General features: G+C 37.7%; 1 protein-coding gene across 12 annotated transcripts in view; it reads left to right on the forward strand.

The window, feature by feature from the left end:
- The window catches only part of SLC4A7 (solute carrier family 4 member 7), a 101,227-nt gene that overhangs the window by 37,591 nt on the left and 51,261 nt on the right, over positions 1-12,375 (forward strand). For 7 of the 12 annotated variants that reach the window (XM_021666484.2, XM_021666485.2, XM_021666487.2 and 4 more), the window contains exons 5-6: positions 841-1,001; positions 3,302-3,490. In XM_021666484.2, the coding sequence (XP_021522159.1) occupies positions 841-1,001; positions 3,302-3,490 (350 nt within the window). Of the gene's footprint in view, positions 1-840; positions 1,002-3,301; positions 3,491-6,083; positions 6,453-12,375 lie in introns of all 12 variants that reach the window. The other 5 variants (XM_021666481.2, XM_021666482.2, XM_012435532.2 and 2 more) reach the window with 2 other exon arrangements.

Consider the following 12,375-nt stretch of genomic DNA (forward strand, 5'->3'; position numbering starts at 1 on the left):
TAAGTCTTGTTCTTGTTTTTTTTTTTTTTGAGTTTCGCTCTTGTCACCCAGCTTGGAGTGCAATGGTGGGATCTTGGCTCACTGCAACCTCTGCCTCCCAGGTTCAAGAGATTTTCCTGTCTCAGCCTCCTGAGTAGCTGAGATTACAGGTGCCTGCCACCACGCCTGGCTAAGTTTTGTATTTTTAGTAGAGACGGGGTTTCACCAAGTTGGCCAGGCTGGGCTCAAACTCCTGACCTCAGGTGATCCTCCTGCCTCGGCCTCCCATAGTGCTGGGATTACAGGTGTGAGCCGCCGTGCCCAGCCTAAGCCTCATTTTTAAATTGGCTTTACTTGATTTCTTTTTGTAATGGGAATATTAAATTGAAATTATGAAATACCTGGTGCTTTAAACCAGTGTGCAGAGAATTTCCTTATTAATTGGTAGAAATTCTATCTTTAATTTTTTGGCTTATTCTCAAATTTGTTTACTTAAATAATTATACTTTGATAAAGAAATTGTATCATAGATTTTAATGTCTTTAAACTTAAAAAATCAAACTTTGGTGTACTGCAAGTTTAGAAGAGGACTAGAAGTAGAAAGTATATGGAATTCAATAGTTTGTTTTTGTAGGCTTTTTATTATGATAGCTAGAATAGAAAGAGGAACTACAAAGGAAATTTGTGACTATACAACTTATAGACCATTACCCTAATTTGTGAAAATGTGTTCGTAACCAAAGTTTGTTTGGTCGTGGTTTTCTTTGTTTCTTTTTTTAAAAGAACAAGTTTTTCTTTATCACATTAAGATAAATGGAATCTTCATTACTTATAAAATATTTTTATATATTATGTATTCAGATGGCTGAAATTTGAAGAGGATGTTGAAGATGGCGGTGACCGATGGAGTAAACCTTATGTGGCAACCCTCTCTTTGCACAGTCTTTTTGAACTAAGGAGTTGCATCCTCAATGGAACAGTCATGCTGGATATGAGAGCGAGCACTCTAGATGAAATAGCAGGTTATAGTAACTGACTTTTAAAAAATATGTAAGATGTACCAAAATTAGATAGTTTAATAAAGTGGAATTTTAGACATTCATTTAACAACTCTAGGTTGAGCATCTATTCTGTGCAGTGCAGTATAAGGAAATAAGATAGACATTTTGACTTTGATAAAGTTAGAGATGAGGAAATTAAATTAAAGAGACATAACTGTAGTATCAAGAAGAGATTGAATAGTGCCACAAGCAAATACAGAGTCTGTTCTCTGGAAATTCAGAAAAGAGTTTTTTGTTTGCTTGTTTTTTGTAACAGGGATGTGGAGAATATCCACAGATAGTATTAATTGTACAAATTATTAATAAAATGTGAATACATGGGAACAAGGAGTAGGGAGTACAAGAGAAAAAGTATTTTAAGGAAGAGGAAGAAAAGTCTAGAGAAGTATAGACAGGAATCTCAGGAAAGTCAGTTCTGTGTGAGTATATAGATTTCTTCAATAGTGGTAGGAGATATGTTGGGAAAACCAGTTAAAGATTAGATTATGTCTAGCCTTGAATTGAGACTATTTTTTTTTTTGGGTTGTGGGGGGACACAGGGTCTCTCACTCTGTCATCCAGGCTGGAGTGCAGTGGCACGATCTCAGCTCACTGCAGCCTCCGTCTTCTGGGCTCGAGTGATCCTCCCACCTCAGCCTGCTGAGTAGCTGGGACCACAGGTGGGCATCACCACACCTGGCTCATTTTTGTATTTTTCGTAGAGATGGGTTTTTGCCATGTAGCCCAGGCTGATCTTGCACTCCTGAACTCAAATGACCTGCCCACTTTGGCTTCCCAGAGTCTTACTGTCTGGCCAAGAAATAGGATTTTATTTGGTAGGCATTTTGGTGGTCTTGATGGTTTTTAAGTTGAGGAATAGTGTGGTTTGAGATATGTTCAGGAAGATCATTCCTGCAACAGAATGTAGGGTGGCTTTGGATTAAAAAGAGTTTTGAAGCAAGCAGAACAGTTACTCTCTAGGAACAGTCTAAGCAAGGAAAGAGCTCTGGTAGGTTGAGCAATGAAAATGAAAGGAGGGGCTTTGAAGGATAATGTGGAGGGAGAAAGTAGGAAAAGGCAGCTCTAATACAGATTTTTGTCCACTAACTAAAATTGATGAAAACCAAAATTAAGCTCAGTGATAATGAATTTGATGGTGTGACTATCATTGTAGATTGCTCCTATGGAAAAACGAAAAATCTGTAGAATTTAATCTTCAAGAGAACCATGAACTTAGAATTTCTCAGGCTAGAAATACTTCAGTTTTAGCTCACTGTTAGATTTGACTGTGTGCTACAAACATTTAAATTGTCAGTCCTTACTTTCTTGTCTTACATGAATAACTGAAAAATTAAGTTAAGGTTGGGAATGTTGAATTTGTATAATACATAAGGGTTTCAGGCTTTGGTTTGCAATTATCACATAACACCATTTAGTACTGTTAGTAGATGTTGTATAATCTAGTGTCCATTTGTTTGGTAAACTATAGTCGTTGTGTTAATGTTACAGTTTACCTGTTAGGCTGGTCCTTCCAGGGCTTTGTTTTTTTTTAGACTAACCATATGGTTTTGGAAATTTGACCCTCTTCCAGGTTAGTGTCACTGTTTAAAAATTTTAATATATATTTTATAAATTAAACATAGTTTAAACACCTCAGTAAAGTATAAAATGGCATTACCATCAGTTTTCCCATTCCCCACATCCCCTTCACAGCCTGATTTTACTCCTCTTCCTAGAACTTACGACCTCATGATAGTTCATCTATTTGTGTGTTGGTTTCTCTACGTCTTGAAGAGAGCAGAAACTTGGCTCTGTTTTGTTGTTGTTAAACTGCTGTATTCCCAATACACAGTAGACATTCAGTGAACAATTAATGGCTGAGTGGGTCCCGATATTCATCTGCTGGAACAGTTTTGGGGGAGAACACGAGGTTTGGCAATAAAATATCTTTACATCTTAGGAAGCCAGTATTGAATATTCAACTTAATAGAACTTATTGTATTCATATAGGAAGCACTTTCAGCTATAGGAAGGCTATTAGTATATAATAATAGCCTCTTTATAAATAATGGTATTTAATAAAATAATTGTGTCTCTGTAATTGATTTTATTGGTTGGATAGTGTTCATATTTGTCTTTATGCATTGATTAATAGTGACAGAATAAAACTTTCTAGAGCTATTTAAGGTTCTAATTTTTGTCATAAGATTTCACTCACAGTTTGTTTATTCCTATATTATGGTAATCTGAGTCTTTAGTAACTTATTTTTTTCTTTGAACAGATATGGTATTAGACAACATGATAGCCTCTGGCCAGTTAGACGAGTCCATACGAGAGAATGTCAGAGAAGCTCTTCTGAAGAGACATCATCATCAGAATGAGAAAAGATTCACCAGTCGGATTCCCCTTGTTCGATCTTTTGCAGATATAGGCAAGAAACATTCTGACCCTCACTTGCTTGAAAGGAATGGTGAGATAAGTTGTGGCATCCAAGTTTTGCTAACATTTCTGCTGTAACAGCTTTCTAGTATGTTACGATTAACATTTGGGGATATTTAAACCCTTATTATACCTACCCCTGAATTACTTCTCCTTCCTGCTTTGTTTCTTTTCAAGGCCTCTTGTATAATTAATTAAAGAGGCATAAATTGTCTATAATTTTAGTTTTTACCTTTTTGAAATTCTAAATCTTGGGGTTGAACCTTTATTTTCAATTAAAAACATTTTTTTTTCTCCTGAATGTACTTGATAACGCTGGTATAAGCAAGTGTTTTTGGGTTGGTTGATTTCATGACCCCTTATTATTACAACTTGTGAAAGGCTTTTCTGACTGTTCCAGTCTTACGCTAAGGGTGTAAGACTAGTTGGTGTTTTCTAATCCATTGAGAACGGCTCAGACCCAGGTCTACGTATTGTGCCTTTCCACTCTCATTCTCAGATTACAGGCAGGTTGCACGGGGTATGGGAAGACACTGTTTTTGCAGTCGTTTACCTCTGTTAAGTGTCTTAACGCTGGCACACTTAGAGGTTTTGCCTTGCCTTATTTTCTTCTGTGTAAGGCAGAGGAATACATCAGTAGGGTTGAGAACTCTGATGACAGTGAGTCTGGAAAACCCAGATGCAAAGTATTGGAGTGGCTTATGGAGGGAGAGTCACTATAACCTCCAGCAGTTGGTGTAAGCTGCCACTATTACCCAAAACTTGTGAGGATTACAGAGAGGACTAGTGGAGTATGGGACACAGTGTCTGCTCATCTTTTTTATCCCTGAAATAATAATATGACTTTTAAGTGTTCTACCAACAAACAGGCATAGGTGATAGGGTCTCATATATCTAAAGTTGACAGTCATCTTTTATATCTTCCACTTGACCATGAAAACCCTTTTTAATCCGTTTAAAATTATGCTATAGTGTATTGAAGCAATCTTAAGAGTAAAAGAATATCTCTTCTGGACCAAAGTTCAATGTAAAACAAGCCATGTATGACACGTTTTAACTCTCTTTTTTATCTTTATTTGTTGTATATTCTCTCCGTTGGTGAAGTGAGTTCATTTATCCAGAGGGACCCTATTCAATCTTTATTCTTCATATGCAGTAGTTCCTGATTATTGTCCATTTGTAATTTGGCCATCATAAGACAACGGGTGTTTTCTTTTAAATGCCATTTTAGCATGTCCTTTTGTTGAAATATAGTTATAATTTGAGTTTTTCCTGCATGTAGCTTATTGTTTAAACAGTCTTTTCTAATGGATTATAGTTTAATCTTTATTTTTTAAAATTTTTGAAACCTCTTGAGCATGTAACTTTGATTACTTAGGCCATATGGAATTGATTAGTGTATTTGCATGTTTTTCATAAAGAATGCTATTTTTTTTAAAGATATGCTTAATAGAAATATGAGGGGTTTAATTATAATTATGCGTGACCTTTTGAAATATTCTAGTCCTACTACCATATTGCTGTTGTTGGTGAGAAGTACTTTATTCTTAGCTAGTTAAATAAAAAATTATATGTATTTTTTTTTAATGTATCTGCTACATATTAGAAGTGAGAAGCATACTTTAGGACATTTCTTAATATCTTTAGAGAGCTCAAGAATACGTATCTCTTTAATTGACATTGTGTTTATCTTTTATAAAAAGTTATGTAATTTGTACCTTTTTTTTTTTTAACTTGAGAGCAGCACCACCTGTAGATGGTGTCTTACTGACTTAATATTATAAATGTGTCATATAGGTTTTTTTTTTTTTTTTTTTTTTGAGATGGAGTCTCACTCTGTTGCCAGGCTGGAGTGCAATGTCATGATCTCGGCTCACTGCAACCTCCGCCCCCTGGATTCAAGCAATTCTTCTGCCTCAGCCTCCTGAGTAGCTGGGATTACTGGCGCCCGCCACCATGCCCGGCTAATTTTTTGTATTTTTAGTAGAGACAGAGTTTCACTGTGTTAGCCAGGATGGTCTCGATCTCCTGACCTTGTGATCCACCCACCTTGGCCTCCCAAAGCGTTGGGATTATAGGCGTAAGCCACCACGCCTGGCCAATATCAGTTTTAAGTTAGAAATTATTAGGTAAAGTTAACATGGACTTTTCTGTAAGAGATAATTATCTGTAGCTGTATGGTAAAATGTAGGAAAAATAGACTAAATATAAGCTATTAGTTTTGGTTATTTCTGGCTTATTTCTTACTTTAATTTTATATTATATATTTTCTTTTGCTATTTATTGTTTAAGCAGTGACTTTGTATTGATATTGTCCTTTTGAAAAATACCATGCTATTGGTCATTCTAATTTCTAACAGGACATTGCCCCCACCATTTGTCATTAACAGTTTTTTTTTTGTTGTTGTTTATATGGTCTGAGAACTAATTACAGTTTTAGGCTACTTTTTATTAACTTTCTAACATGTAAAAACCTGATTGACATGCTAACCATCATAGCATGACTTTGAAATTTTGGGCCTTTAAAGTGTATAATTTATAGTGTAAATTGATTTTTTTTAAAATGTCTCTATTTGCCTTCTGCAGTGAACTTCATCATTTTTCATTTATTTGTTTTATCTCAGGGGAAGGCCTTTCAGCCTCCCGCCACTCTTTGCGAACAGGTCTGTCTGCCTCAAACCTTTCACTGAGAGGAGAATCGCCTTTATCTCTTCTTCTCGGTCATCTTCTTCCTTCTTCAAGAGCTGGAACCCCTGCAGGCTCAAGGTGTACAACCCCAGTACCCACCCCTCAAAACAGTCCTCCTTCTAGCCCTAGCATCAGCCGCCTGACCTCCAGAAGTTCCCAACACAGTCAGCTTCAGGCCCCAGAACTACTGGTTTCACCTGCCAGTGATGATATTCCCACAGTAGTAATCCATCCGCCTGAGGAAGACTTAGAAGCGCTGAAAGGCCAGGAGCAGAAGAATGAGGAAAATGTTGACTTAACTCCAGGCAACTATCCAAAATCCTCCATGTGTGGTGCTTTCTGCCTCTGAGTCACTTGCACTTGGAATGCCTTTTAGCACATAGCTTAAGCAGCATATGTAGATAATGCTTATCGTTTATTTTGACTTCTGCATGTTTTTTTTTCTTTATGGTATATTGTATTAGGTTGGTGCAGAAGTAATTGTGGTTTTTGCCATTGAAAGTTTGCTTTACTTGCAATGGCAAAAATTACTTTCAATGGCAAAAACCACAATTACTTTTGTACCAACCTAGTAAAAAAGAGTAAGATTATTAAAAACTGAGTACAAAAAGACTACAAAGAAAACTACACAAAATTTAAGTCCTTTTAAAAAGTTTCACTTAGATTTAGAGGTCAAGGCATTTGAACACTTCAGTAAAACTTAGACATTTTTTATGTTTTAATTTGCCATGAACTTATCTTATATTTATTTATGTATTTATTTATTTTTTTAGACCAAGTCTCACTTTGTTGCCCAGGCTAGAGTACAGTGGCGTGATCTCAGCTCACTGCGACCTCTGCCTCCTGGGTTGAAGCGATTCTCGTGCCTCAGCTTCCCGAGTAGCTGGGACTACGGGCATGAGCTACCACACCTGACTAATTTTTGTATTTTTTGTAGAGATGGGTTTTTACCATGTTGGCCAGGCTGGGTGAACTTTTTTTAGATTGGTAATTTTTTTTTTTTTCTGGAGATGGGATCTTGCTCTGTTACCCAGGCTGGCGTGATCTCAGCTCACTGCAACCTCCACCTCCTGGACTCAAGCAGTCTTCCTGCCTCAGCCTTCCAATTAACTGGGACTGCAGGGACATGTCACCATGTCTGGTTAATTTTTATGTTTTTGTAGAGACCAGGTCTCACCATGTTGCCCAGGCAGGTCTTGAACTTCTGGGCCCAAGTGATCCACACAGCTTGGCCTCCCAAAGCACTGGGATTACAGGTGTGAGCCACTGTGTTCTGCCTTGGTAGCGTGTGTGTGTGTGTGTGTGTGTGTGTGTGTGTGTATGCAGTTCACTCATTAGGTGAGTGAACACATATAAATAAATTACAATGAAGTGATGTGCCTTAAATAGAGATAGGGTTATGCTCTGTCACCCAGACTGGAGTGCAGTTCCAGTGCCACAGTAATAGCTCACTGCAGCCTTGAACTCCTGGGCTCAGGCAGTCCTCCTGCCTCAGTGTTCTGAGTAGCTGGGACTACAGGCACTTGTCACAATATCTGGCTAATTTTTTTGTAGAGATAGGATCTTGCTGTGTTGTCGAGGCTGGTTTTGAACTCCTGTCCTCAAGCAATCCTCCTGCCTTAGCCTTGTGAAATGCTGAGATTACAAGTGTGTATCACCAGGCCCAGCCATGCCTTTTTTTTTCTATTTGATTTTCTCCAAAGAATGTTGTACATTTTAGCCTTTTTTGGGGGGCGGGGTGGCACGAACAAGGTCTCACTCTGTTGCCCAGACTGGAGTGCAGCGGTGCAACATCGGCTCACTGCAATGTCCGCCTCTGGGGTTCAAGCGATTCTCCTGCCTCAGCCTCTCAAGTAGCTGAGATTATAGGCATGAGCCACCACTTGGCTAGTTTTTGTATTTTTAGTAGAGATGAAGTTTCACCATCTTGGCCAGGCTGGTCTCGCACTCCTGACCTCAAATGATACACCCGCCTTGGCCTCCCAAAGTGCTGGGATTACAGGCATGAGCCAGCATGCCTGGCCATGTTTTCACCTTTTTAATGAAGATAAGATTCAGTGTTCTTTTTCTCCTTTTGCCTCTGAGAAGATTGAAGTTCTCTAATGACTGACTGCCTGTAATCATTATTTCTAGACTAGTATTTATATTTTGGAATAGACTGTAGTTGTCCATTGTTGATGCCATTATCTATCTTTAACCCAAATTTACCTTGAAATTTTCAGGACCAGAGTTCTTGTAGTTACAGATAAAATATATTTTTATATGCAAATTAGATTTTTTTTTTTTGAGATGGAGTCTCGCTCTATTGCCCAGGTTGGAATGCAGTGACATGATCTCAGCTCACTGCAACCTCCTTCTCCTGGGTTTAAGTGATTCTCCTGTCTCAGCCTCCTGAGTAACTGTGATTACAGGTGTCGGCCACCACATCCAGTTAATTTTTGTATTTTTAGTAGAGATGGGGTTTCATTGTGTTGGCCAGGCTGGTCTTGAACTCCTGACCTCATGATCCATCCACCTCAGCCTCCCAAAGTGCTGGGATTACAGCATGAGCCACCGTGACTGACCAAAATTATTACTTCTTAATGGGTAAATGGTTTACAACTCATCTTAAAGGCTATAAAGTATGATAATTTGGCTTATCCTTATATATTGATTATATGTACATTTGTACACATCTTTCTACCTAATTAATATAAAATAAGTATGTTTTAGTGACTTACTATTTCAGCTAAGCCTCAATGTGAGATACTAATGCTATTTGTTTTAATCACATAAGCATTATCACATTTTCCAAAATATTGATAGTATCTACCACTTGAGTGGTAGCTTGGTTATTAAATTAGCCTATTTAATGTGTATACAAATATGTGTAAATTAGATGGACACACCCATTTTCAGAACCTTAGAAAAGTTAGTTATCTTTCCCTGCATCATATAACTAGTAATTGATGGCCTGAATCCTCTGACTGGAAATCCTTGTGTTTCTATCATTGTGAGGTAAACCTCTCTCTATTGGCTTTATGGAAACACACCAATTACATGTAACCAAAGCTCACTGTAGTCGCAAAAAAGGATATACTTTTGGAAGTACAAATGGAAGTTTCATGGCTAAATCATTATAACATTAGTTATAGTAGTAGTATGGCTACCATTAAGTGCTTTTCAAATATCATATTTCTAATTCTTGTACCAATTTGATGAGGTTGGTGTTATTCCTGTTTTTCCGTGAAGAAAGACTTGGAGATGTTAAGATCAACCAAAGCAGGGATTTGAACTCAGGTCCACTTACAACAAAACCTATAGTAGAGTATTTCATTGTGAACTTTATCAGTTCATGAAAAAGGTGAAGCTTAATGATGAGGTAACTGAATATAAAAGAGGAAAACAACCCTAGAAATAATTATTCCGAAGTGATCAGCATTCTAATGTTAAGAACTAACAAGATTTACTATTTTTCCTTGAACAAAAGTGATTTTAAAAGCTACTTCCTTCCATTTGTTTTTTTTCCCCATATTACATTGATCAGTAACACTGAACACTTCTTGTTTTACCAGCTTCTATGTTATAAATAATTAGGAACTATAAATTTTATATAGGAAGGAAGGGGGAGGTGGGTTCACATTGGCTTCTTAGGTTGTATTAAGGGGATAAATTAACTGATAATTGAACGTACATTTTTTTCCCCTTGAGTTTTCTGTGGTGAGGTATATCAGCCTTTCTGAACAGATGAAATTAGAATGGCGAGGACAGAGGGAATTTCTAAAGACAAGAATGACTGGTTAAAAAGACATCTATAAATAGTATGTAATTGCTGAGGAAAAATAATAGGGACAACTATACATTATTCCCTGTTCAATTACCTTTGGTGCTTAAAGCATATAGAAACTCTAATGGAGATTCCTTGATGTCTGGTACTGTCTTAGTGGAAGAAAGTGGCCTCAACATCATTATGTCTCAAGCAACTAACACCATGGATTTTTGTGTCATGGAGTCATGATTTGTGCATATGTATAATAAAAAAGTGGTATTTCCCATTAGTTACTTTTTAGAGGATGATTATATCTATAAAAGGTGAACTTGTGGCTGGGCGTGATAGCTCATGCCTGTAATCTCAGCACTTTAGAAGGCCAAGAGTGGAGGATCACTTGAGGCCAGGAGTTCAAGACCAGCGTGGGCAACATAGTGAGACCCTCATCTCTAGGGAAAGAAAAAAAAAAAAGAGAAGTGAACTTATTTAGTACTTGTAAATACCTTTTCCTAACTCAGTGCTTCTCAGTCTTGGCACTGTTGACATTTTTGGCTGGATGATTCTTGGCTGGGTGAGTGGGTGGTGGCGCAGCAATCCTGTGCTTTATAGGATGTTTAACAGTATTCTTGGTTAGCTGCCTGTAGCACCCCTGAGTTACGATAACCAAATATGTCTCCAGATATTGCCACAAGTCCCTTGGGGGGCATAATCTTTCCTGGTTGGGCACCATTGTTCTATCTACTTCACTTTCAACTTTTTAATGACTGAAAACTCTGATACCTTCAATTTACTTTTTTTTTTTCCTTAAAGCAATATAGTCCTTCTGTGTTTGTGCTAATGATAGAGAGCTTTATTTTTTTAGTGATTTGCTCATTTAATTCTGAATGCTAGGAATTTATTATAGGAGCAGGGATACTTTACTGATTGAGAAAACAGTTTAGGTGAGGTTGGGAAAGACTACACCAATCGTAATGACGCAGAACTGTAGCATGCATCTGCGTGCCAGTTTTGAGAAAGTGACAGGTTTTCAAGATGACCAGGTTAGCCATGTGACTTCAGGTCATACCTACTAACTTTGTCAATGTTGAGTTCTTCATTGTTTCTTCTTCTCATTGCTGCCATATCCTTACTTTTCCTCAGAGCCTTCTCATCATTCCACTTTTCTCCCTCAAATCTGGCAGCTGGGACTACTCTGGAAAATTGTGCGTTACGTATGCTTTTGATTATACATGCACAGGTAGAATACATTTCTTTGGAATTATGTAATGCTCATCTGCATTTGCCACCAGGGCCTAATGGTACTGTTGATTTTCTTGTGTGGAAGTAGTTGGAAGTCACTGAAAAATACTGGTTAACTTTTTTCTCTCTTGGGCAAGGAAGTTTAGGGACAAAGGTCAAAGACGAGGAATCTTCTTGGTGTGCTAAGCTAACATTTTAAGAAATGAATTAAGACTTGGGAAATCGTTTTTATTTCGGAATTGTTGTAACTTTTCCAGAAAATGAGCACATGGCTAAATAGATTACAAATTAAGATTTTTTAATCACATCGACATTGTAGTTTAGGTATTTACAGAGAAGTGATGATGACAGCAGTCTCTGTTATTAAGCATAAGCCGTAAACCCAGATGACTTTCAGTATTCATTGGTTATAGTATATTCTGTTTTACAAAAGTGAAAACTCCTTTAGATGTTTCAAGTATACATAATGTACTTGAAATTCTGGAACTTGATTACCAATACAACTTCAGAGCTTATAGAATCTAACCACAAAACAGATTTTAACTGAATTTCCATGTGTTGCTGTGCATAGGACTGTTAAAACTAAAGTTAAAGTCTTTTGTATTTCAATACCTTTCCCCCTCTAATATTCAGTGTTTTAGGAATTACTAGTCTATATTCTTGGACTAGAAAACCTCTGATGTTTTGAAAAAAAATGAGATGCATTTAATGTTAGGTTGGTGCAAAAGAAATTGTGATTTTAGCTCACTGCAACCTCTGCCTCCTGGGTTCAAGCGATTCTCCTGCCTCAGCCTCCCAAATAGCTGGGAGTACAGGCACATGCCACCATGCCCGACTAATTTTATATTTTAGTGGATTTTACCATGTTGTCCAGGCTGGTCTTGAACTCCTCACCTCAGGTGATCCACTCACCTCTGCCTCCCAAATTTCTGGGATCAGAGATCACAGATGTGAGCCACTGTGCCTAGCTGAATTTAAAATTTTTGAGATTTGAATTTTTTTTGAGACAAAGTCTCACTCTGTAACCCAGGCTGGAGTACAGTGGCACAATCTTGGCTCACTGAAGTCTCCACCACCTGGGTTCAAGCACTTCTCCTGCCTCAGCCTCCTGAGTAGCTGGGATTACAGGTGCCCACCACCACGCCTGGCCAATTTTTTGTATTTTTAGTAGAGATAGTGTTTCAATGTGTTAGCCAGGATGATCGCGATCTCCTGACCTTGTGATCCGCCCGCCTTAGCCT

The sequence above is a fragment of the Aotus nancymaae genome, unplaced genomic scaffold (genome assembly GCF_030222135.1).
Source record: "Aotus nancymaae isolate 86718 unplaced genomic scaffold, 86718_ANA_hifiasm-v0.15.2.pri h1tg000019l, whole genome shotgun sequence".
Lineage (NCBI taxonomy): Eukaryota > Metazoa > Chordata > Mammalia > Primates > Aotidae > Aotus > Aotus nancymaae.